Below are 24667 nucleotides of genomic sequence, written 5' to 3' on the forward strand. Positions count from 1 at the left end.
CTCTAGGTTGCTGCAGGTGGCAATATGTCATTCTTTTTTGGCTGAGTAATATTCCATTATGTGTGTGTGTGTGTGTGTATGTGTGTGTGTGTGTATATATATATATATATATATATATATATACACACACACACACACATACACACACACACACATACATACCACGTCTCTTTTTTTGTCTTTTTTTCTTTCTTTTTTTTTCCGGCTGTGTCGGGTCTTTGTTGCAGCGTGTGGGCTTCTCTCTCTAGTGGCCTGTGGGTTTTCTGTCTCTAGTTGTGGTGTGTGGGCTCCAGGGCACGTGGACTCCAGAGTGCTTGGGCTCCAGAGTGCCTGGGCTCTGTAGTTTGTAGCACGCAGGCTCAATCGTTGAGGCACGCGGGCTTAGTTGCCCCGTGGCATTTGGGACCTTAGTTCCCCGACCAGGGATGGAACCCGCGTCCCCTGCATTGGAAGGTGGATGCTTTACCACTGGACCACGAGCGAAGTCCCATACCACATCTTCTTTATCCATTCATTTGTTGACAGATGCTTAGGTTGCTTCTGTGTCTTGGCTATTGTAAATAGTGCTGCTATATTATGAACATTGGCGGGGGGAGGGGGGTGCATGTATCTTTTCAAATTACAGTTTGCATCTTTTCTGGATATGTTACCAGGAGTGAGATTGCTGAATCATATGGTAGCTCTATTTTACAGTTTTCCATAGTGGCTGCACCAATTTACATTCCCACCAGCAGTGTAGGAGGGTTCCCTTTTCTTCACACCCTCTCCAGCATTTATTATTTGTAATTTTTTGATGATATCATTCTGACAGGTGTGAGGTGATACCTCATTGTAGTTTTGATTTGCATTTCTCTAGTAATTAGTAGTATTGAGCATCTTTTCGTGTGCCTGTTGGCCATCTGTATGTCTTCTTTGGAGAAATGTCTATTTAGGTCTTCTGCCCATTTTGATTAGGTTATTGTTTACAATTGACTTGTATATCGACCTTGTGACCTTATCTCCCTTACCAGTTCTGATGGGGGGGTTTGGTTGATTATTTAGCATTTTCTACTCACATGAAAATGTATAGTCCTTGAAAATGATATCTATGGAAGTTCACATTACTCTAATTCAAGTGATGTTGTTCAACTTAAAACATTTTTAGAACTTTTTATTCAGAATTTGTTAAAGTTACCAGGCACATAAGAAAAACCCATTTTTGCTTTTTTCGGTCTCAGACATGGGCACACCGCAGAAGGATGTGATTATCAAGTCAGATGCACCCGACACCCTATTAGTGGAGAAGCATGCAGATTATATAGCATCCTATGGCTCAAAGATGATTACGAATACTGTGTGTCTGAATATTTGAGAATGAGTGGCATCTATTGGGGTCTGACTGTAATGGATCTCATGGGGCGGCTACATCGCATGAATAGAGAAGAAATTCTGACATTTATTAAGTCTTGTCAACATGAGTGTGGTGGAATAAGTGCTAGTATTGGACATGATCCTCATCTTTTGTACACTCTTAGTGCTGTCCAGATTCTTTCTATGATAGTATTAATGTTATTGATGTAAATAAAGTTGTGGAATATGTTCAGAGTCTACAGAAAGAAGATGGTTCTTTCGCTGGAGATATTTGGGGTCCCACTAAGCAGCTGGTCTAACTGGAGTTAATCGTCTGCTGGAAGTTCCAGCATGCACTGTGCTAGTTATATCAGCATACAGGAGTACCGGAACAGAGGGGGCCAGTCTAAAAGATAAGGGCTGAATGCAGTGCAGGCAAGAGAGTCCAGCTGCTTCATGGGATGTGAAAATCTACTTTTATATAATAGGGAGAAATCAACACAAGATTCTCTTTGTGCGGTGGCAACTTTGGCTCTATTGGGGAAGCTGGATGCTATTAATGTGGAAAAGGCAATCGAATTTGTTTTATCATGTATGAACTTTGATGGTGGATTTGGTTGCAGGCCAGGTTCTGAATCCCATGCTGGGCAGGATTCCTGGCTATTACTAGTCAGTTGCATCGAGTAAATTCTGATTTACTTGGTTGGTGGCTTTGTGAACGACAGCTTCCATCAGGTGGACTCAATGGAAGGCCAGAGAAGTTACCAGATGTATGCTATTCTTGGTGGGTGTTGGCTTCCCTAAAGATAATTGGAAGGCTTCATTGGATTGACAGAGAGAAACTGCGCAGTTTCATTTTAGCGTGTCAAGATGAAGAAACGGGAGGATTTGCGGACAGGCCAGGAGATATGGTAGATCCTTTTCACACTCTATTTGGAATTGCTGGATTGTAACTTTTGGGAGGAGAACAGATTAAACCTGTTAGCCCTGTTTTTTGCATGCCTGAAGAAATACTTCGGAGAGTGAATGTTCAGCCTGAACTAGTGAGTTAGATTAGATCCCTTGATGCAAAAGTTGCTTAGTGTAGTTTTACTGTTTTAACATTTCAGTATTTGAAGTGCTTAACAAACTTAATGGCTGCCATGTTAATATTTTGTACATGAATTGTGTTGATTTTAATAAATTATATAATTATACATATTGTAAATTAGAGATGTATATTGTATCTTCAGCTTTCCATTTCCTTCTGGAATGCTGTTATTCTGAGCGTAATATTTTGTTTATGCTTCAATGTATTTATCTTGTTTGTCTCCATAACAGCAAACTGAGTTGAACTCTAGCTGATGAAGTCTTGTGTTCTGATTTTCCCATGTACTCCCTTGATATGTTATATATAACTATAGTTAATATAAATTGGTCTTTGTCAATGAGAATGTTAACTGATAAAGAATTGATGAACCCCATAGGAATTAAAAGATGAAAAAAAATAAATGGCTGAAATTTGGGAATAAAAAAAAGAAAAAGAAAAACCCATTTTTATTAGTTATTGGTGGATATCTTGCTCTAATTTTTTTTTCTGCCCTTTTGTCTTAATAAACTTAGATCTGTACTGAGGGAGGATATGTTATTTTTTACATGTCTGTTAGACGTTAAAGGATAAAAGTTTGTAGGCAGTTAGATACATGCATCTGAAGTTCAAGGAAAAGGCTATGTAGAGGTATAAATGTGAATTGTCATATCATAGTTAAAGCTGTAGGACTAGATATGATCACCTAAAGGGGTTGACAGAAGTCCAACAATTCTTGGAAGAAAACTTGAGAAGGTCTGTAAAAGGTTTAAGGGGTGCCCAGAGCTCAAGAATCTGTTCCCCCTTGGGGAACATGTTAAGAATACTACTGCTTGACTGTCAATTCACTTATGAGCCACCTGCCTGCATGAAATGCTTTAAGTTAATTTTTTAAATTCCTTGTCACAGTTTTAAAGAGTATAAATATATTTCACAGGAAACTGAGTCATTATAAGGTCAGTGATGCCTGTAGACACTGTTTTTCCTTTTGAATCATTTGAACAGTTATTACTTGGAATTTTTTTTCTCTCCAGAGTAATGTGAGTTTTTCATCATTAAACATTCTAGTCATTTTAGATTAATGCCCAGTTTGGTATATTATTATGATTCTTTTACCTACATTGTAAATATTATTGACTTCATGAATCACACCAAATATCTGCTTTTCTTTGATTCCTAGGCAAATACTGTGGTCTGGGGTTGCAAATGAACCATTCAATTGAATCAAAAAGCAATGAAATTACAGTGCTGTTCATGAGTGGAATTCATGTTTCTGGACGAGGATTTTTGGCTTCATACTCGGTTATAGATAAGCAAGGTAATTTTCACTTTATATCATGATTCCCACATTTTACAGTTTCTGAAAACAAAAATGCAGTGTTTTCTTTGAGTACCTGTTATCTGAGTTTGGAATACAGTAGGAAGACTGAACAGTTAATACCACATACATAAATCTGACAAAATTAGATCGGTTTCAGAATTTTAAAAATTAAGTATATTAACTTTATATAAAGTCTTTTTATATACTTACCTTTCCTTAGTAGAAGAAATATTAAGTTTTCCACCTTTATAAGATTGGAACACAAATGATAATAACTTTAAAATATCTATCAGTGGGGCTTCCCTGGTTGCACAGTGGTTGAGAGTCTGCCGGCCGAGGCAGGGGACATGGGTTCGTGCCCCGGTCCGGGAAGATCCCACATGCCGCGGAGCGGCTGGGCCAATGAGCCATGGCTGCTGGGCCTGCACGTCCGGAGCCTGTGCTCCACGGCGGGAGAGGCCGCGGCAGGAGAGGCCACGGCGGTGAGAGGCCCACGTACCGCAAAAAAAAAAAAAAAAAAAAATCAGTTACTGAAATGTATCAATTTAAAGCTTTATTATCCACAGTTTACCACTTCATCTTACTGTGTTAAAAACCATATTACCATTCTTTTCAAAGAAGAGACTTGCATAGCACAAGGAGTAACTTGGGGAGTGCTCTCTGAGACACTACAAGATAAACATGAGATATTTTCTAGATTGTTAATATTTAGAATCTGAAGGGGGGAATTAAAAGCAAGGCTATTAAGTGAAATAGATACACACTATCTGTCTCATTAAAGTTTCATTAAGAGTGTGAGAGAGGAGAGCTGTTCTGTGTGAAAAAAGGTCTACTTTCCCTTAATTTCTAAGCTATGGAACAATGTTTGAAGACTAATAAAATCCCTCAGAGTGAAAAAGAAAACTCATTTGAATGGAATAATGGAAAGAAAAGAACTGGAAATGTTATGCTAAATGAACAATTAATATATTTGACAGAACGAGGAAAACTAAGGCAGTGTGGTGTTGTAGAAGGGGCACTAGGTAGCCCTGGAATCAAAGCCTGCCATTGCCGTGTACTAAGCAAGTGACCTCTGACCAGTCATTTCACCTCTGTCAGTTTCATCTGTAAATGGGTTAGTTGTGAAGACTAAATCTAATAATACATGTTTAGTGTCTGTAGGCACATAACATAGTAGGCAGAAGACAAATGTTAGTTTCCCCCCTTTGACTACTGTACACACACACATCTCACTTTCCCCACTCCTACCCCGCCCGCCACCATCAGAAGAGTAAGGTAGAAAACACAGAGTGAAATGATAGCTTTCCATCCTTTCGGTTTTACTTTGTGAAAGTCTTGGGTTGATGGGTGAGAGGATAGAAGATAATTACTTTGCTTCTTATTCTTCTTAAGTTTCTTGGTTGCAGTATCAGGTTAAATTATTTATTTTGTGTTTTCATATTTTCCCCTTTCTCTGTTTGTTATTTATTGAGTTAAAGGTTTCTGGAAAATAAGTATCTCCTCTTTACAAAAAAAAGTTTCTTACATTGGATATTTAAATTATGGAGCTTTTGATCCACGGAAACCTAAATGCCCTTATTAGAGTTTCTTAAGAATTGACAGTCATCTCAGATACCACAGTCAGTATATTGTAGACTTATATACATCTATGCCAGATTTAAAATGGCTATGTCACTATTTTAGATGACTCTTAGCTTCCAAAGATTTTTTCGAAATATCCACCTTAATCAGGAACTTCTTTATAGTAACACTTTACAAAGTCATAATCATCTTGGGAAATCCTCATCTCACAGCTTGCTCCTGAATTTTTTCTTAATGTTTTTGTGCGTTCTTACCCATCCATCAAGCATTTGTTTCATTTGAAGTGAATTGGCTAAGTTCAAGAGAACACTGGTTGAATTTCATATTACTTCTTCTTGGGTGGCCTTTCAGACATAATTTCTTGTAATGGCTCATTCATTTGAAGGCTGGTGCACTTTGGTTGAGAGTCTGTTTGTTTCCATCCAGGAAACTTAGCTGCCACACTGAATTCCATGAATATTTTCAAGGAACATCACTACATGTCCCCAGCTTGATAACCTAGTTAACGGTTTAGAGTATTTGGGAATGAAAAAGTTGTGAAAAATCTTGCTTCACTGGCTTCGTCATTTGTTAAACTGTCACAAAGACTTGTTAACGTTATAGTGTGATGTGTGGTTGATACAGCCATGATTTTGTGTAAGATAGACTAATTTTCATTACTTCTTACAAGAGCCCATTGCAAAATTATATTCCCTTCAGTGCCTTATTTCCTGCAATAGGCCTGGCACCGGGAAAACAGCAGTAAATGAGACAGACGCAATCACACCTTCACAGGGCTTACAGTACAGGGTTGGAAAAAGGCATTAAACACATGGTTACTTAATTGCAGTTATAATAAGTATGATGAAGGAAACATTCAAATAATGGGAGGCCGGAAGGGTGCAGGGAGTAGAAGATTGGTGAAGAGCAAAGCTCTCCTGAAGAAACCACTTCTGAGCCCAGAACCAAAGGATTACTTGGAGGTTCCAGACATACAGGGAAGAACATTGTAGGGAAGAGAGCAGCAGGTGCAAAGCCCTTAGGGTGGGAAGGAGCTTTGGAGGAACTGGAAAAATAACCAGCACAGCTGGGGTGAAATCAATGAGTGGTAAGTCACATTATTCAGGGCCTTGCAGAAAATGTAAGGGTTGGAGTTTTATCCCCAAAAAAGTTCATGGAAGCTGTTAGAGCAGAGTAGTGATGTGACTGGATTTATGTTTTTGTTTTTACGATTCCCTGATCTGTGAAGAATGGGCCCAAGAGAGAGAGGAAGAATTGTAGGGAGGCCAGGTAAGAGGCTATTTAGAGGGGACTGGATCAGAGATGACCAAATTAAGAGATCTTGCTATAAAAGTAGCTCCAGAATTAGGCCAGATTCTAATTTAATTCTTTTTAAAGACTTTTGAACCAGACATATCTTCTACAGGGAAACATTTCAAAGGATTAATATTCATTCTACCTGAGTTTATGTTGAAGTAAGAGGCTTCAGACACAAAGAAGCCTCTTGGATGAGGTGCTGAGCTGCTACAGTGCCTCGGTGATGTCTGGGGCACTGTACCTGGTGTGCTCTTCACTTTAGGGTCTAGTTTTTATAACTTTTATGGTTTTATTCCTCTCTGTTATTTTTAATGATCTTTGAGCAGTAGTTTCCAGTCTTTTACATTGACAATTACCACTTTTAATTTTCACCTGTAAACCTCATTTTTTGAAAGATTTTATCCACCAGTGAAAGGAAGTTTTCCTGTTTCTATTGGGTAGCAAAGAAAGACAGATAAAAATATTAATCAACACTTCAGTAATAATTAGAGGATTAGTAATTTACTCTGAGTTGGTATAATTCCATCAGATTCGAACTAGACTTTCTGAAATTGAAATTTTCATCTGAAAATGAAGATGTACATGGATCCTAGACATATCCTGGGCAACATATTAGCAACCACTGTTTAGAAGTTCTGTAGAGAGAAACTCCTTAGTTACTGCTGGTCTTACTGAGAGAGGCAAAGCCAGCCACTCACAGGTCCAGACTCAGTAACTCAGATCTTTTAATCCAGAATAATAAATGATACCGACATTTTCATTCTAAAATGTAAATGTAAAAAACAGCATTTACCACTGGACTTGAAAAATAAAATAAACTTTATAGGTGATTTGCTCTAAATTCCTGGTTTTCAATCTGTCCAACATTAACCACTTTCTAAGAAAAGCTCAACATTTCTAGGATGACTCTGGGCAATAATTTTTTAGGTAATTTTAGTTACGGAACAATGAGCTCAGAAGGCATGTCTGCATTTGCATTGATAGCTTCAGGTCTTTTAAGGCAGCCTCTGTTTGTTATGTGCCATCAATTTGGGGCGGGGTGTGTATCTGTGTGTCTGTACACATATATATGTATATGACCAGCTGAAAAGTGATAGTCTGATATTCCTTTTTTAGAACATGAACATCACTTAAAAAGTAATGTTAAACCTCATTACTTCAAATTTTACCAATCCAGAAGTTTGTATTGGTCACTCTAAAGTTTGCCTTTATTTTTTTAGGAAAAAACAGGAGCTGGTTTAAAATTACATGTGAAATAAAATGATCCAATGTAGATGTATTAACATGCTGCCTAATTGGAACTCATAAACACTTGTTTATTCATTGCCTCCTGACAATGTGCTTAGGACTTGGGGACAGCTGAGCCTGACAAATATTCCCATTTGACAGGGTTATTATTGCTATATGCTGGGTTATTTTTAGACTTAACACCGATAGTATAAAAGGTTTTAATTGCTACATTCTTTAACCACATTTTTTTGCAAATATTTTCCATTTCTTCCATCTTCCATCGGATTATATTAACTTGTAAATGAAACATAGGGGCGGAATAGAGAACTCCTTTCTAATAGAGTCCAGATTTCTGTAACTGGTTGTTTTTTTCCTGCATGGGATGTTTTTGGTTTTGAAAATAGAGCATGAATTCCTTAGATTGTTTGCTACCTTAATTGTACAGTAATTTTATAGGATCCTTTCTGTTTTGAGTGCTACACTTAGCTATGTTTCTATTTTTAGTTTTTCTGTTGTGTTCCTAATTTTTGTTGTTGTGTCTGGCAAACGTTTTAAAACTTTTAAACTATTTAGTAAGATTTTATTAATGAAGTCTCAGTTTACATGCATATTTTTAGATTTGTCCTTATTTATACACAAATGAATATGTATAGTGTTTGTGTGTATACATGCAGAAAAATATCTGTATTTTGATGTCAACTTGTACAACAAAGGTGCTGATGAATAAAGTGTTACCAATTTTGCAGAGAAATTTATAAACAAAATTAATTTGTTAAGGTGGTATAACCCAAAGAGGCAATTCACCTTTATGAGATAGAGTTTATTTCAGACTGACAGATAACCTCAAGAGCACCTTAATGATTTTAAGTGTCTTCTATGTGTTTTGGTTTTTTTTTTTTTTAGTAAGTTAGCAATTCTTTTAAGGGGCTAGGTATGTGTTTGTGCTATCTTGTGCTATCCGGGGGACAAATTCATTCACTGCTACTCTTACTAAGATATTATTAGTGTCCTCGATACTAGGTTACAAAAGAATTTTAATGTGTCTTACAATCTTTAATATTTTTAATGTCTCATATTTTAATATGTCTTATGTTATTTCAATATGTCTTATAATGTCTTTAATATGTCTTATATTCATTTTTTAGTGTATAGAAATTTAGGTGTGGAGAAGGTTTGATCTATCCATATGTAGCTTGTAGCCTATTTGACTTATTGCTTAGGCAACTGAGCCATGCCTGCATCATCTGTGAAAAAAAAAAATTGACTGTTTTCATCTGAGAAAATTTTTCCTGAGCTCCTGTTGTGGACTCAGCTTCCATAGATGGCATTGTAATATTTCTAAGAGAAACAAGATTTATTCTCTATTCTCAGTATGTAAAAGGAGATTAGATGTAAAATACCACATAAATTATCTGCCACTTAGTAAATGTTAGTTGATGCTGAATCACGGTAAATTATGTATAATTTAATCACGGTAAATTATGTAAATCACGGTAAATTACATATATAAATTATTATATGTGTAAATTTCCCTTCACTGGATTGCACATGGTACAAATCAGTGCCAGGTTCCTATCGTGGAAACAAGGAATTATTCCCAAGGTCACACAATAATATTGACACAAGAATTTAGCAGAAAGATGAGCCTTGTCACACATCCTCTAGCTCTTGAACAAAGTAGCTATCTGTACACCTACAATGCAAGGTTGCTGACAAAGTGAGAATTGGGAAAGAATGACCTCGGGTCCCTTCAGTTTCTGGGGAATTTGTTATTTAAAAGAATTTCAGAGCAAATAAAGGAGAAGAATTTGTAGTATACATTGTCTTGCTTCGTGTATTTTCTTCTTTCTGGTAAATAAAATTACTTAGTTACAGTGCTTTATGCTTCCTTGAGTTAGAATAAATAAAGGCACTCAAGCATCCCTTCCCTCAGAAGTAAATGGCTTCAGCTGGACAAAAATTATACCCTGCAGCTAATATAGTTGGTGATATACTCTCGTAAGTGATGGGTACTGACACTGCTGAGAGTCTTTTCAATTTATTCAAGAGCACAAAACAGAGTATTAATTGGGGGAAAATCTAAATCTCTTTCACAATCCTTTAATCTCAGGAATAGACAGTGCTGTCAATCAAAAATATTTCTAAGTTAGTAGCCAATATGCTGATATTTTTTATTATTTGTGAACTTATAAAATATCATATTTTCATGGTATTACATGTGGGTTAACATTAGGTATCATGTTTTAAAAAATATTTCATGGAATAACTATGAAGTTCCCAAGCCTATGCAGTTACTATATATTAGAAAAAATTTTAATTGTACTTTAAATAAAACCCTGTTTATAGGATATCAATTATGCCTCATAGTAATATTGCTAACTAAGTTAGAGCTGTCTTAGAAAATCTGATGTTGATGTCTTCATTAAGAAAACCCTGAAATCTGTCATCCTGTTGTTGATTATTGGCTCATCTTTGTTTTCGTATTTTTCTTGTGCTCTTCCTCATGGTCACATAATCCTGCCTTCAAAACCCCACGGAGGCCTGCCTCCTCTTTAAAGCCTTCTGAGGTTAAGGAAGGCAGATGTTAGAGCAGCTCTTTTTATCGGGATTATGATCACACTCACTTTGGGTTAGACTCTGCTGCTAAAACTAGTGTAGAATGTGCACTGTAGATGCCACCTCTTCTTTGGGCCGCGCGGGGGAAATGAGGGAATAGAGTGCTGTGAGCTTCAGCAGAATCCCTGAGGGCGTTCTGCGTACTACTACTGCTGCCATTCCCTGCTGTCCAGAGCACCCAAATGAAGTTCACAGAATATTTGGTGTTTCGTGTAGTAATGTATATGTTATAAGTATTCTTTTGTGTGTATTAAATATTGGAGTAAAATTACCAAAAAAAAAAATTCCCATCCAGAAGCTCTTAGTTGAGAACTGAGTGAATTAAATACTGCCCTTCACTGTGAGCATATATCACTGATTTTCTAGTATTGTGTGCTAGTATTGTGTTAGAGTGGATCCAGCTTGATAATTGAGCTGACAATGAATACTTTATCAGTACTTATTATTATAATCACTGCCCTAAGCACTTTACGTGGAATGCATACTTTTAATTAGCACAGGTCAGAAGCCTTCAAGTTATGTTTGACTCTGTCTCAAACTTCACATCCATCACCACCTCTCTGAATATATACGTACGTATATCAGAGTTTGACTACATCTCTTGGCCTCCACTGCTACACTAGTTCACGTTACCATCAACTTTTACCTCAATATGTCAAGAGATTCCTCCCTGACCTTTGTTTCTGCCCTTTCTCCCCTTCAGTCTACTCTCAACCCAGTGATCAGTGTGATCCTATTAAATCGAAGGTCCCATCTCATTCTGCCCAGTGTCCTTACCTCCAAGACACCATTAGGATATGGCTTCTCATGACTTGTTTGGCTTCACCTCTTACTTGTCTTCCCCTTGTTCGCTCTGGCCTCAACAATGCTGGGCACACTTCCTTCTGAGGGCCTTTGTGAGTCCCTTTGACTGTTCTCCGTTATCCACATACCTGATACCTCACTCCCTCACCTGTTTTAGAGTTTTATTCAAATGCTTCCTTCTCAGTAAGGCCTACCCTGACCACTCTACTTAAAATTGCAACCCCTTAACTTTCCCTAACTTCCTTCATTTTTCTTGTGTATTTATTATCGACTAATATACTATATATTTTTCTTATTTACATTGTCTATTTTTTCTTACCCCCACAGGAGGTACACTTCATATATGCAGGGATTTTTGTCTGATTGTTCTTTGCTCCATCTATAGCACCTAGAAGAACACCTAATCATAATACATACTTATTAAAAACTGTTGAATGCATGAACAAATGAATAAATAAACAAACTGCCAATCCTGGCTCTGTCTTTTACTAAGCTTATTTCATCCATCGATGCAAATATGCTGTATATGAAAGGAAATTATTACTACTTCTATGATAGCTTCTTTTTCTTTCTTGTTTTTAAGATTTTAATAATAGTTTTATTGAGATAATTCGCATACCGTACAATTCATCTACTTAAAATATACAGTTCATTGATTTTCAGTATATTTAGGGTTGTGCAGTTATCACCACAGTCAGTTTTAGACCGTTTTCATCACCACAAAAGAAACCCTGTAGTCAGTAATAATCAAGTAATAATCACTACCCATTCGCTAATCTTTAACCCCCTCCAGTCCTAGGTTACCACTAATCTACTTTTATCTCTCTAGATTTGCCTATTCTGGATATTTCATATAAGTGAAATCATGTAATATGTGCTCTTTTGTGACTGGCTTCTTTCACTTAGCATGTTTTCGAAGTTGATCCATGTTGTAGCATGTATGAGCACTTACTTTTTATTACCAGGTAATATTTCATTTTATGAATATACCACTTCTTTCACATTTTGTTTACCCATTCATCAGTTGATGAACATTTGTGTACACGTGTTGTATGGACACATGTTCTAAATTTTCATGGGTATATACCTGGTAGTGGAATTGCTGGGTCATATGGTACCTCTGTATTTACCCTTTTAAGGCACTGACAGACCATTTTCCAAAGCAGTTGCACCATTTCACAATTCCACTAGCAATATATGAGGGTTCCAGTTTCTCCACATCCTTGCCAACACTTGTTACCTGTTTTTTTGATTCTAGTCATCCTAGTGGGTATAAAGTGGTATCTCACTGTAATTTTTATTATTATTTCCCTGATACTTAATCATGTTGAGTATCTTTTCATGTGCTTATTAGTCATTTATATATCTTCATTGGAGAACTGTCTATTCAGATCCTTTGCTCCTTTTAAAATTGGGTTAGGGACTTCCCCGGCAGTGGTTAAGACTCCGAGCTCCCAATGCAGGGGGCCTGGGTTCGATCCCTGGTCAGGGACTAGATCCCACATGCCACAACTAAAGATTTGGCACAGCCAAATAAATAAATAAATATTTTTTAAAAAATTGGGTTATTTGTCTTTTTAATGTCTAGTTGTAATAATTCCTTACGTATTCTGAATACTAGATCCTTATCAGATATATGTTTTGCAAATATTTTCTGTCATTCTTTGGCTTATCTTTCTTGTTCATGATAGCATTCTTTGAAGCACAGCAATTTCACACTTTGATGAAATCAGTTTATGTGTTTTTATGTATTTGCTTATGCTTTTGGTGTCATATCTAAGAAACTGTTGCTTAATCCAGAGTCAAGATTTATACCTATATTTTCTTCTAAGTGTTTTATAGTTTTAGCTCTTGAATTTAGATCCACCTTGAGTTAACTTTTGTTTGTTTGTTTGTTTGTTTTTTTGTTTCTTTGCTTTTTTTTTTTTGCGGTACGCAGGCCTCTCACTGTTGTGGCCTCTCCCGTTGCGGAGCACAGGCTCCGGACGCGCAGGCTCAGCGGCCATGGCTCACGGGCCCAGCCGCTCCGCAGCATGTGGGATCTTCCCAGACCGGGGCGCGAACCCGTGTCCCCTGCATCGGCAGGCGGACTCTCAACTGCTGCGCCACCAGGGAAGCCCTGAGTTAACTTTTATATATGATCTGAGGTAGGGGTTCGGTTTCTTTCTTTTGCATGTGGATATCCAGTTGTCCCAGCATCATTTGTTAAAAAGACTATTTTTACCCCCATTAAATTGTCTTGGCACCCTTGTTGAAATCAATGACTGTAAATTTGAGGATTTATTTCTGGACTCTCAGTTCTATTCCATTCATTATGATAACTTATACATTGCTGTGAGAAGTTTGAGTCAGATGGTTCCCTTTGAGTTGCATTCATGTTACCTAGGCTGTGTTCTTGTTAACTGGGCGCCTTATAGTAATAGTGATTTTCTGGAAGGCTGTTTACTTGGGAGAAGCTTTCTAGAAAGGCACGTTTTAAAGTTTCTCAATTCCCTGCTTAATTGATGTTTTCTTTGCCTTCATGGAGTTGTAAAGGTCAAAATCTCTAATCGTGACTTTCTTTCTTTTTCTTTTGTCTTCTTGGCTGTCCTTATAGCTTTCCATTTGGAATTCATATTTTCCTCTTAGGGAGCTGTTTTGAGCCCCCATGGAATTTGAGAGCAAGGTCAAGTGAGTTGCATACATTTGTGCAAAATCTGGAGTTTCAGCACTGCATGGGCTTTATTATAATAAAGCCCTCTTCTAATCAAGTATATCCATAGTTGACTAGGAGATTCTGGCATGTAGCCTGAAGGTAATAGGGCCAGCTGGCAGTCTTCTTATGGCTTGAATGCCATATTGGACCACACAGGTACCTTTTCATCCCAGGCTATTAATCTTAGAAGTTCAGTTTCTAATCTTAGAAGTTGGAAACTCTTTTGGTGGAACAGGAAAGTGGAAAATCAGTTCTTTATTGATGCTGTGTAAAGATTGCCAGGAATATCTATAGAATATACAGGTAATTCAGTTTGTCTGCTTTTCCTAGTCAGTTAACCGGGTGATAGTGAACCTCTATCCAGGCATGTATCCTCTTAAACTCCTAAAATACAGATTTAACTTAATCATCATTCAAGTACCTGTACTATGTAGATATTCATCCATGTAATCTCTCTCAAAATACCACTTTCCTATTAGTTTAACAGTTATTATGCTCTAGTTCTTTCAAGACACATACCAGTTGGATAATAAACACATAATTTTTCTTCAGAATTGTAAAATAGAATAATCAATTATTCTGTGCTTGCCATTGATTTAACAAATATTTGTACACCTTCAGTGTGCTGGGAAGAATGCGAGGTGTTATCTCTGTCAGTGTATTGGGAACCCTCGGCACAGTGTTTGGCTAGCATTTATAGGTGAAATCACTCACCTTTGTGATTGGCTTAGGACCTTCTTCCAGGTTTTCCCCCTACAGGTTAGTCCATGATTGGACTTAGCCAAACATGCTAACAATCAGAAGCTTTTATTCATCCATTTATTCAATAAATGTTGATAGAAAGCCTCCTGTTATGCCATATGCTGTGATTGCTGCTGGCGATACAGAGGTGAAGACTGACAGCCTCAGTCACTACGCATGGGCTAGGCATCATAAAATGATGTTGCTTATCAACACTAAAATGATTGCAACAGATCACTCTTATGTGACACATGGTACTATGAGAACATCTAATAGTCATCCATTCGTTAAACCAAAAATCCCTAAGTGCCTACTGTGTGCTAGCACAGTTTGACTTGCGAAGATCAGGAACAGCTTCTGAGGGGATGCGACAGTTAAGCTGAGATCTAGAGAGGAGTGAGCCAGGTGAAGGGATAGTGGAAGCGCCTTCCTGGCCGAGAGCACAGAGGAAGAGGAAGAAAGCTAGTATGAAAAGAGGCCAAGACGGGCAAAACCAGACTGAGGTCGGACCTTGGGGGCTGTGTTGAAGACTTTGCCCTTTGTCCTAAGAGCAGAAGGAAACCACTGAAATGTTTGAACTAGAAGCCACCTTTTTACACAAGCCTGTGACCTAGGTCTTAATTAGACAAGGTTAGCTCTTACACAGATTTGATTTTGAGATAGGAAATGTTAAAACTTTAAAGTTCTGTCTTATGCAGAGTGTGCTTTAGAATTACCTGGAGGACTTGTTAAAATAGCTTTCTGGGCCCCACTGCCAAGAGATGCTGTAGGTCTAGATGGTGTTCAAACTTTTGAATTTCTAGTAACTTCCCAGAAGATACTGCCGCTGCTGGTCCTACTCCTGGACCAGATTTTGAGTTGCAGTTAGTTAGAGCCACAGAATTAACTCACCTTTCATTTGTTATTGTTTCCCTCACGGGTAACCAGCAAAGGATCATTTTTAGTCATATAGTAACAAGAAATATTTGCTTCAGAAGCTATCAATATATTTTATAGAAGCTACTTCAGGGCTATAAATTATACTTATCTGTGTGCCGTCCATGTGTGTGATACGTGATTCTATGAGGCGATGTGGTGTATTCAATATTGGGCAGACATAGCCCCAGAAGTCCAGATACTTAAAGAAATTGTGATTGCCAAAACCTTATAAAAAGTTAAAGTACTATCTTGATAGCTGTTAAGATTTTGAAATTTAGAACAATATGATATGGGTTTGGAAACAGTTGGTGTTTCAGCAAGAATAAACCTATTATTATTGAATCCGTTTTTGTTTTTTTTTTCCTAGATCTAATTACTTGTTTAGACACTGCATCCAGTTTTTTGGAACCTGAGTTCAGGTATGACCATATTTGTGACTTTTTTTTCTTAAATGTTACTCTTCATCTACTTCATCCTCATCTTATGTACTTAAGATTAATGTACATGGTGTGACTCATAATCATTGTTCTGAGACATCAGTAAACCAGAGCTTATGTAAAACCACTGAGTTGCCATGTTTAAATTTTGCCTTAACTTTTAGCATTTGAATCTTCTCCACAATGGAAGTATAATTTGGATATACTTTAAAAGTAGGATTAGTCACTCTTCAAATCTGGCAAAACTCCTAATAAAGGTAGAAGATCCATTTATCTTTGCTCAAAAAGAAGTAACAGGAGGGTTTAGGCTGTTAGAGAATTCCTCACTGTTCTTACCCAGGTGGCATTTTTATTAATACTACCATTTCCCTGCTTTACACCCTTGTCTCTTGCTTGGACTAGGATTCACTTGTAATTGGTTTCCCTTTTCTAACCTTTGCTGGCTTTTTTCTGCCATTCACATTCTGCCAAGTTATTTTCTAAAATCTGTATTCGATCACTCCCCTGCTTTGAAATCTTCAGGAGCTACTTATTATGACAAAATGCCATCCCTATTCATTAGCCTGGTTTTCAGGGTCCTTCACAAGTAGTCTTTGGGCCATTTTTCTAGTCTCACGTTAACGTACTCATGTTGAAACATCCCTGGATTATTTATACTGCTCTGAGCTCTCAGAACTTTTGTCTGGAATCACTTTATTCTTCTCTGTTTAGCAAATTCATTCTCATCTTTGAAGACCCATCTCACTCACCTCCCCCAACTTGCTACTGCTCCCCAAAGAACCTTCATTTTGTCTTCAGGAATGGTTCTCTCTCTGTGGGCTGGTGGGGCTCTTCAGCCCTCATCAGGGGTTGTGGCCAGCAGAGGTAACCCTGGCATCGGTGTATGTCACACGGCCCTGCCAGAGGATCAGCTGTCTTGGACCCTCCACTCTCCAGCTCCGTCATCACCACCCACATGCAAGCTGCCGTCCTTTCTCGCCTGGACTGCCTAACAGTGTCTTATCCTCCACTCATGGCCCTTACAGTCTCTTTTCTTTCCAGGAGCCAGAATAACTTTTTAAAAAAAAATAAAAATCAGATGATATGTATAGACCATCAAAATCCTTTGTTGACGTCCTCTTTTTACTTAGAAATATACTCCAAGACTCCTCACCACAGCCCCCCTGGCTTCTGCATGATCTGATCCCTGTCCCCCCTTCCAAGCTTCTCTCAGACTAACCTTACCTTTCTCACTGCACTCTACCTGTACTGGTTGTCCTCGGTTCCAGACACACACAGGCCATCCTGCCTCAGGGACACGCTTTTCCTTCTGGTTGCGGTGCACATCCCTGCACTGTTCCAGTGACAGCCGGTGGTTCTCTGCTGAGGCTTCCCTTCGTCAGAGCCCCGTCCACTGACCGAGGCAGTGCAGAGCCCTGCATATGAACACAAACTCTGGAGCCCATCTACCACGACACAACTGCGTGACCTGGGCACACAGCTCATCAGTTTCCTCATCTGTAAAATGAGGATAATAATAATACCTACCATGTAGGGTTCTTATGTGGATGACTTGAAGTGTACTTAGAATGTTGCCTGGGACATAGTAAGTTTGCTGAATGTATTACTTCTATTGTTAGATTCCTCCCGGTTATTTCATAGAGTGCCTTTTCTTTATAGCATAATCATAATCTAAATTTAATTATAATCTAATTAATCTAAAGTATCCATTTAATGTATTCTCCCACCACGGGAATGTAAACCCAGTGAGGCTGGCACCATATCTGCTTGGTTGACCCGGTACCTAGCACAGCCCAGCACTTAACAGACAATGTAATAGACATTCATGTAAATGTGTTAAGTGGGTAGGTGGATGAGTGAGTGAGTAAATAAATGAATGCCAAACATTTTTTTTAAATCGACTTAAATTTGATCAGTAGAGAGCTGGTGAAATAAATTGAGCCTCATCCACAAAGTCCAATGTAGCTATTAAATATATGAATAGCTCTTACAGTAGAAATATGTCCGCCATTCATTATGAAGCAAAATAAAGCAGTATGTAGAATATGGAATAATTTTTGTATATATGTCTGTGAAGACGTGTAAATGGTTGGAAGAAAATCTTAAGGGCTTTTTAGAAGTGGTGGTTCTCTCAGAGTGGTGAGATTATGGTATTTACATTGAACTGAAAACTGGGTAAGTGACATTTTTTGGTCTTTTTCCCCAGAAAGTACAGCACTATATACCCTTTAACTTGTTTTTATTTCACAGCAAATACTGCCCCGCTGGTTGTCTGCTTCCTTTTGCTGAGATATCTGGAACAATCCCTCATGGATATAGAGATGTAAGCTGGATATAGACTTATGTTAAAGTGATGATAAAACTTCATTTTTTTAAACTCCTTCATAGATAGATGTGTAATCTATTGTGTATCTTTATCTTGATTTTTATTTTCTAGGAATTACTTCTTTTTAGTAATATGTAACATTTTGTTGTTTTTCTTCTGCTAAAAACCTGTTCTGTGTTGTATTATCAATAATCTATCCCATGTTTATTAAGAAAACTGCCCAGATCAATTAATTTCTAGAGGAAGAAGTATAAATGTCTTGTTTATGAATTATCAAAAGAAAATTTAAAACTAATCTTTTATCTTTCCTCCCTGAAGTCCTCACCATTGTGCATGGCTGGTGTGCATGCAGGCGTAGTGTCAAACATTTTGGGTGGCCGGATTAGTGTCGTAATTAGTAAAGGCATCCCGTACTATGAAAGTTCTTTGGCTAACAACGTAACGTCTGTGGTGTAAGTATATATGCTGTTTATAATAAGCGTGTTGCACGGGGTGGGATAGGGATGAGTTAGACCTGAGCAGTATCATTGTTGATGGTGTTCATGAAATAACCTTTGTGTGATAAGGACAGACGTTGATGGTGTTCATGAAATAACCTTTGTGTGCTCGATATCTGAGTGTATTGACGAGCGCAGGCAAGGTCTTGCTATCTTGGCTTGTTCTCTGTTGGTAGTCATTTGGAAGAGTGATTTGTTTCTTCTTTTCTAAGTGTTGAAAGAGCCCAGAGTGAGTCTAGAAGTATATTGCCAAATCCTTACTTCGTTTTAAAGATCAGAAGGCATAACTAACTACTCTGTTCCTTATAGCCTGTGTGGCCCATGATGGATTAGGATAATTGAAACGCTTTGAATATAAATCAAATTTTGGCATAAATCAGAGATAGTATTATGAATCCCTCTCATCCCAAGAGAATATTTTAAGAATGTATTTTCATGGTATTTATGATCTACTGTATTACAAAACATAGACTAGGCATCAAAAGCAGGAGAAATTGAAACATTGAATAGAACCATAGTATGAGTGATCTATTTGTAAATCTTGCATCTTAGACATGCTCGGTCCTGCAGACAATAAGCGGAATTGAAGCCAGCTTCTCTTCAGGTCCTAGGCCAGTTTCATTCAGAAGGCCAAGAGTGTGATCCATACTCAAGACAGTATAAAGCAGGAGGCAGCAAACTTTTTCTGTAGAGAGCCAGCTAACAAATATTTCAGACTTTATGGGCCACATGTCTGTCACTCATTCTTTTTTGTTTTATTTACAACTTTTTAACTATGTAGAAACTGTTCTAAGCTTTCTGGCCATACAAAACAGGCCATGCATGGGCTGTCATTTCCTCATCCCTGCTCTAGAGTCAGCTACCTTTCCTTCCTCTGGTTTCTTCTGGATGATTTTATGCAGATTGTTTCATTCCTTTCCACTGTTACACCTTTAGAAAGAATTTTTTTCATGTGTTCTCTCTTTCATATTTAAAAAAACGGACAGGTTGCATCCATTTGTGATGGTTTGAACGTTGTGCTAAAGGCAGGAGCATACACTGATGATTTTGATGATTTTATCCCTCCAAGTTCCTTAGGGCCTTTTGACCTGCCATATGGTGAACTAATAACTAACAATCCCACCCCTCCACTCTCCCTAAGCACCTATTCTGCCGGTTACTTTGAAATTCAAATGCAGTGCTACGTTGTAACACTGAAACTTTTTCTTAGATACATTGATTTCCTGTAACAAATGCAGTCTCTCTTAGTAGTAGCCAGCTTTTCTTCTGTTTGCCCCAGGAAGCTTGAGCCTCTTTCTATGAGAATTACACTTTTCATTATATATTCCCAAAAAGCAATTGCCACAGAAACACTTTAGGAATCAATTTATTTCATGAAAAAGAAATAAAATAAGTACATATTGAAGGTTGCATGGATGCACTTGCATAATCATATATGAAACTAGGCACTAGATACTTGTAGAGAAAATTGATTATGCTGTCTAATAGATAGCCATAGATGGTGCTTAGTGAAATAAAAACAAAAGAAAGCTTTGCTAAGACAAATATGAGGAAATCATGTGGTTATATGAGTGTCACCAAAAAAGTCTTTCTCTCTTTCAGGGGACACTTATCTACAAGTCTTTTTACATTTAAGACAAGTGGTAAGCCTCTCATGGACTTTATAACTTATCATAATTTGTATAATAGCTAGTATTTTTTGAACACTGTACATCAGGCACTTTGCCAATTGCTAGGTTGGGTTTTGGGTTTTGGGGTTTTTTTGCACTTTCTCATTCAGTTATCACGAATAACTCTATGAGGTAAAAGACGTGCTTAATAATTTAATGAATGGAATAAACTGGAGGTTTTATATTAATAGGGAAATGATCATGTAAGCATGGAAGTTACCTTAGAAAAAGGGAATTTTGAATACGTCTGAAGTAATTAACTCAATCAACAGAAAATATTGAGTGCCTTTTTTCATTTGTCAGGCACTGTTCTGGTGCTAGTGAAACAAAAGTGAGCAGAATAAACAAAATTGTGCTTTCCTGGAGCTTACATTCTGGAAGTGAGAGATTGACAATAAACAGCGGATAAGTAAATGAATGTTTATAACGTCCTGTTTACAATATTATAAAAGATGTAGAAAATAAGGCAAGGAAAGACGACAGGCAGTTCAGAAGGGACAGGTTCGAAGTTTAATGTTGGTTGGGGCAGGCCTCATGGAGAATGTGACATCTGAGCAAACACCTGGAGGAGGTAAGGGAGCGAGTTGCCCTCTGGGGAGAGTATCCCAGGGAGAGGGTAATGTGTTGCCATTCAGCTAGTGAATACTGCTGTGAATAAATACGTCTGTACGTTCTCTGATGAGACACGAAGACATAGACCCAAGAAACATTTGCATACTTTTGAAACCCTCTAGTACAGTATATTGTCAGCATAGTGTATGTTAATTAAAGGAACAATTAGAGTTTCCAATGAGCAAGTGTTTAGAGATTTTTGAGTTTATATCTGGAAACCAAATTACTTTCTTCTTTGTTTCAGGTTGTTATGGAACACTGGGCATGGAATCTGGCGTGATCGCCGATGCTCAAATAACGGCATCATCTGTGCTGGAGTGGACGGACCACACAGGGCAAGAGAACAGCTGGAAACCCGAAAAGGCCAGGCTGAAAAAACCTGGACCTCCTTGGGCCGCTTTTGCCACTGATGAATATCAGTGGTTGCAAATAGATCTGAATAAGGAAAAGAAGATCACAGGTTAAGAGACACAATTTTCTAGATGATTTATAATACTAATTTCATTTGGAAACCTGGTGACATCTAAGAATTTCATAGAAAATTAGGTCACTGCAAATTTAATTATATGGTTTTAAGTTTAGTGTACTGGTGTTAATATTGACCGAAGTTGGTTTTATAAAGCATGGCAAAGGAGAGGAGTTGGTATTTGATTCTTACTAGCATTTCTTTTCATTGTAAAGAGATTCTTTTAAGGTCGTGTTTCAGTAAAGGGATCTTGTGACATCTGAAATAACATCTCCTATAGTCATTAAGAGAAATTTGTGTTCAAGGAGTCCATTTTAAGTGCTACAAATAATATTCCACATGTGCCAAGTATAAATTTAATTATTTAGAGCAACTTAACAAATGGTCAGAATAATTGGTTAGGATTGGTTTAGATAATTTTGTTAGATTTATTTTGCTCTGGTTCTAAAAATAACACCAGTAATCTTCTTTAATCTATTCATTCCCAGGAAGTCATTCTTTCTCAGTAGGTGAACTATATTTTGCAGTGTCGTGAACACAAGCTGCTAAAATACAATAGTCCTTTCCTTACGTGTGCCTGTCATTCTTCTTGTCTCTACAAGGGAGCAAAGCCGAGGATTTAGTTACCATTAGGATGAAAACGTGCACTTAGATATGGTAATGTGCCAGAGACAAAAATGTTTCAACAGTACATTTTAGGTGTATGCTTCAATGATGAACAAACTTCAAAGATCAGACCGTGAGCACTAACAAAAGGACCTCTCCATTCCCAGGCATTGTAACCACCGGCTCCACCATGGTGGAGCACAATTACTATGTGTCAGCCTACAGAATTCTGTACAGTGATGATGGGCAGAGATGGACTGTGTACAGAGAGCCTGGTGTGGAGCAGGATAAGGTAAAATGATTACCAGAGTATTTTTAAAGAACATTAAAAAGGGGGATGGGGGGTAGGTGGCCTTTGCCAAAAGCCACAGAAGCTCTTCCTGTGTGATATAAAAATTAAATATCATTTGGTCTTACTCTGCCCTCTTCTGGTTATTTTAGGTAGTGTTAGTTATTGGCCTTACCCTTCTACCTGTGGTTAGGAAATTCTCAGTGCTTCTAGGTCCCTTTTGATGATTGTAAGGGTAAGTACTTGCCTGATTTTTTTTTTTTTTCCAGTACAGTTTAATTCACTTGTTTAAATAATTCATTAAGAAATAATAAAAAGGAACTTTAATTTTTTGTCCTTAAAAAGATTTTCTTATCAATCCACAGAATGATGTAGAGCCTAACTTGTTCCTAGATTTCTACTGTAGGCCAGCGGGGGTGGGGACAAAAGAGCTAAAGGTAGAAGGGCATTAAATTGTAGGATATTATAGAAAGGTCATGTCAAGATCACCTCACCAACTTTTGTCGTAGAAAACAACTTTTTTTCCACCTGAAGAATTTCCTTAACTTCTGTGGTAATAATGAACTGTTGTTCTAGTTAGCAAAAAATGACAATGCTTAGGGGTAGAGAGCAAGTAGGTAGAGGTGGCTATCAACTAGAGGTTTGTTACTTTCACCTGGGCTCCTGGACACTGATCCACCCACCACAAGGGGTCCCTGTCCCCAAGGAAGGTGGATGCCTCTCATCTAGAATTGAAATTATGAGCACATTTTTTTCAATGAAACCTCCCTGTGAGTTTTGTTTCAATTTTATGATACTATCAGTTCTCTATCATATACATGATATGCTAATATATTTTCACTTGCCACTTTTCTCATCTCTCTGTTCAAAAAACTCCAGGGATTCCCTTTAATCTTTCATATGGATCTAAACTCTTCAGCTGTTACTCAAGGCCTTCTTTCCTCTCTTCTGCTTGATATCACATGAACTTCAATCTTTGGTGAGCCTCCACCCCTTGAAGCAGATAAAAATATTGTCTCTGAATCTAACTTACTTCTGCCTAATGCCCCCAAACTTACTTTTTACTATTAGCACATACATATTTATTTGTACAATAATATTTGTTATACTTGTAGAATATAGTTAATTTTTTGAAATTATAAGTATTATCCATGCTTATATTATTAAAACATCTAACAACACTGAATTATATTTCTGAAAAACTTTTTTTGGCTTCCTTTTTGAAAGATAATTTCAATGGGTGTGGAATACTAGGTTGACAGTTTTTTCTTTCAATACTTTAAATATGCTGGTCCATTGCTTTCTAGTCTGCATTGTTTTCAGCAAGAATTTATTTTAAGCAATTTTTTTTTTTTTTTTTTTTTGCGATATGAGGGCCTCTCACTGTTGTGGCCTCTCCCATTGTGGAGCACAGGCTCTGGACGCACAGGCTCAGTGGCCATGGCTCACGGGCCCAGCCGCTCCACGGCATGTGGGATCTTCCCGGACCAGGGCACGAACCTGTGTCCCCTGCATCGGCAGGCGGACTCTCAACCACTGCGCCACCAGGGAAGCCCTATTTTAAGCAATTTGATTATGATGTACCTTTGTGTAGTTGTCTTCATGTTTCTTCTGCTTGGATTTCTTTGAGCGTCTTGGATCTGTGGGTTATAATTTCTATCAGATTTGGAAAATTATAGGCCCTTTTTTCTTGAATATGTTGCCTCCCCAGTTCTAACTACGTGAAGATTATGAGTCTTGAAGATGTATCAGTTCACTGATGCTCTGTTTATTTTTTTCAAGTCTTTTTCTTTCCATGTTCCAGTTTGGAAAATTTGTATTGTTTCATCTTTAAGTTCATTAATCTATTCCTCTTCAGTGTCTGATCTGCTATTAATCCTATCTGGCGTATTTTATCTCCAACATTGTATTTTTCACTTCTAGATATTTAGTTTTTGGCTTTTAAAATTTCTTCCATGTCTCTCCTTAACATGCTCATCCTTTTCTTTACGTCTAAAACATACGGAGTATATAATAACCCTTTTAATGCCCTTGTCTACTAATACTATATACTAACGTGTCATATCTGGACCTTTATATATTGTTAGATATTATGGGTCCTATTTTACATGCCTGGTAATTTTTGATTGGTTACCAGACATTGTGAACTTCATATTGCTTGGTGTTC

The 24667-nt window shown here is 37.6% G+C and overlaps 1 protein-coding gene and 1 pseudogene across 4 annotated transcripts in view; both read left to right on the forward strand.

The window, feature by feature from the left end:
* DCBLD2 (discoidin, CUB and LCCL domain containing 2) overlaps window positions 1–24667 on the forward strand; it is an 88314-nt gene that overhangs the window by 45952 nt on the left and 17695 nt on the right. For all 4 annotated transcript variants that reach the window (XM_067739128.1, XM_067739127.1, XM_067739129.1 and 1 more), the window contains 7 exons: window positions 3576–3713; window positions 15965–16016; window positions 18285–18357; window positions 18679–18812; window positions 20460–20500; window positions 21384–21599; window positions 22379–22503. In XM_067739128.1, coding sequence (XP_067595229.1) covers window positions 3576–3713; window positions 15965–16016; window positions 18285–18357; window positions 18679–18812; window positions 20460–20500; window positions 21384–21599; window positions 22379–22503 — 779 coding nt within the window. The remainder of the gene's footprint in view (window positions 1–3575; window positions 3714–15964; window positions 16017–18284; window positions 18358–18678; window positions 18813–20459; window positions 20501–21383; window positions 21600–22378; window positions 22504–24667) is intronic.
* LOC137224530 (geranylgeranyl transferase type-2 subunit beta-like) lies at window positions 1220–2858 on the forward strand (annotated as a pseudogene).

This window comes from Pseudorca crassidens, chromosome 5 (assembly GCF_039906515.1).
Source record: "Pseudorca crassidens isolate mPseCra1 chromosome 5, mPseCra1.hap1, whole genome shotgun sequence".
NCBI lineage: Eukaryota > Metazoa > Chordata > Mammalia > Artiodactyla > Delphinidae > Pseudorca > Pseudorca crassidens.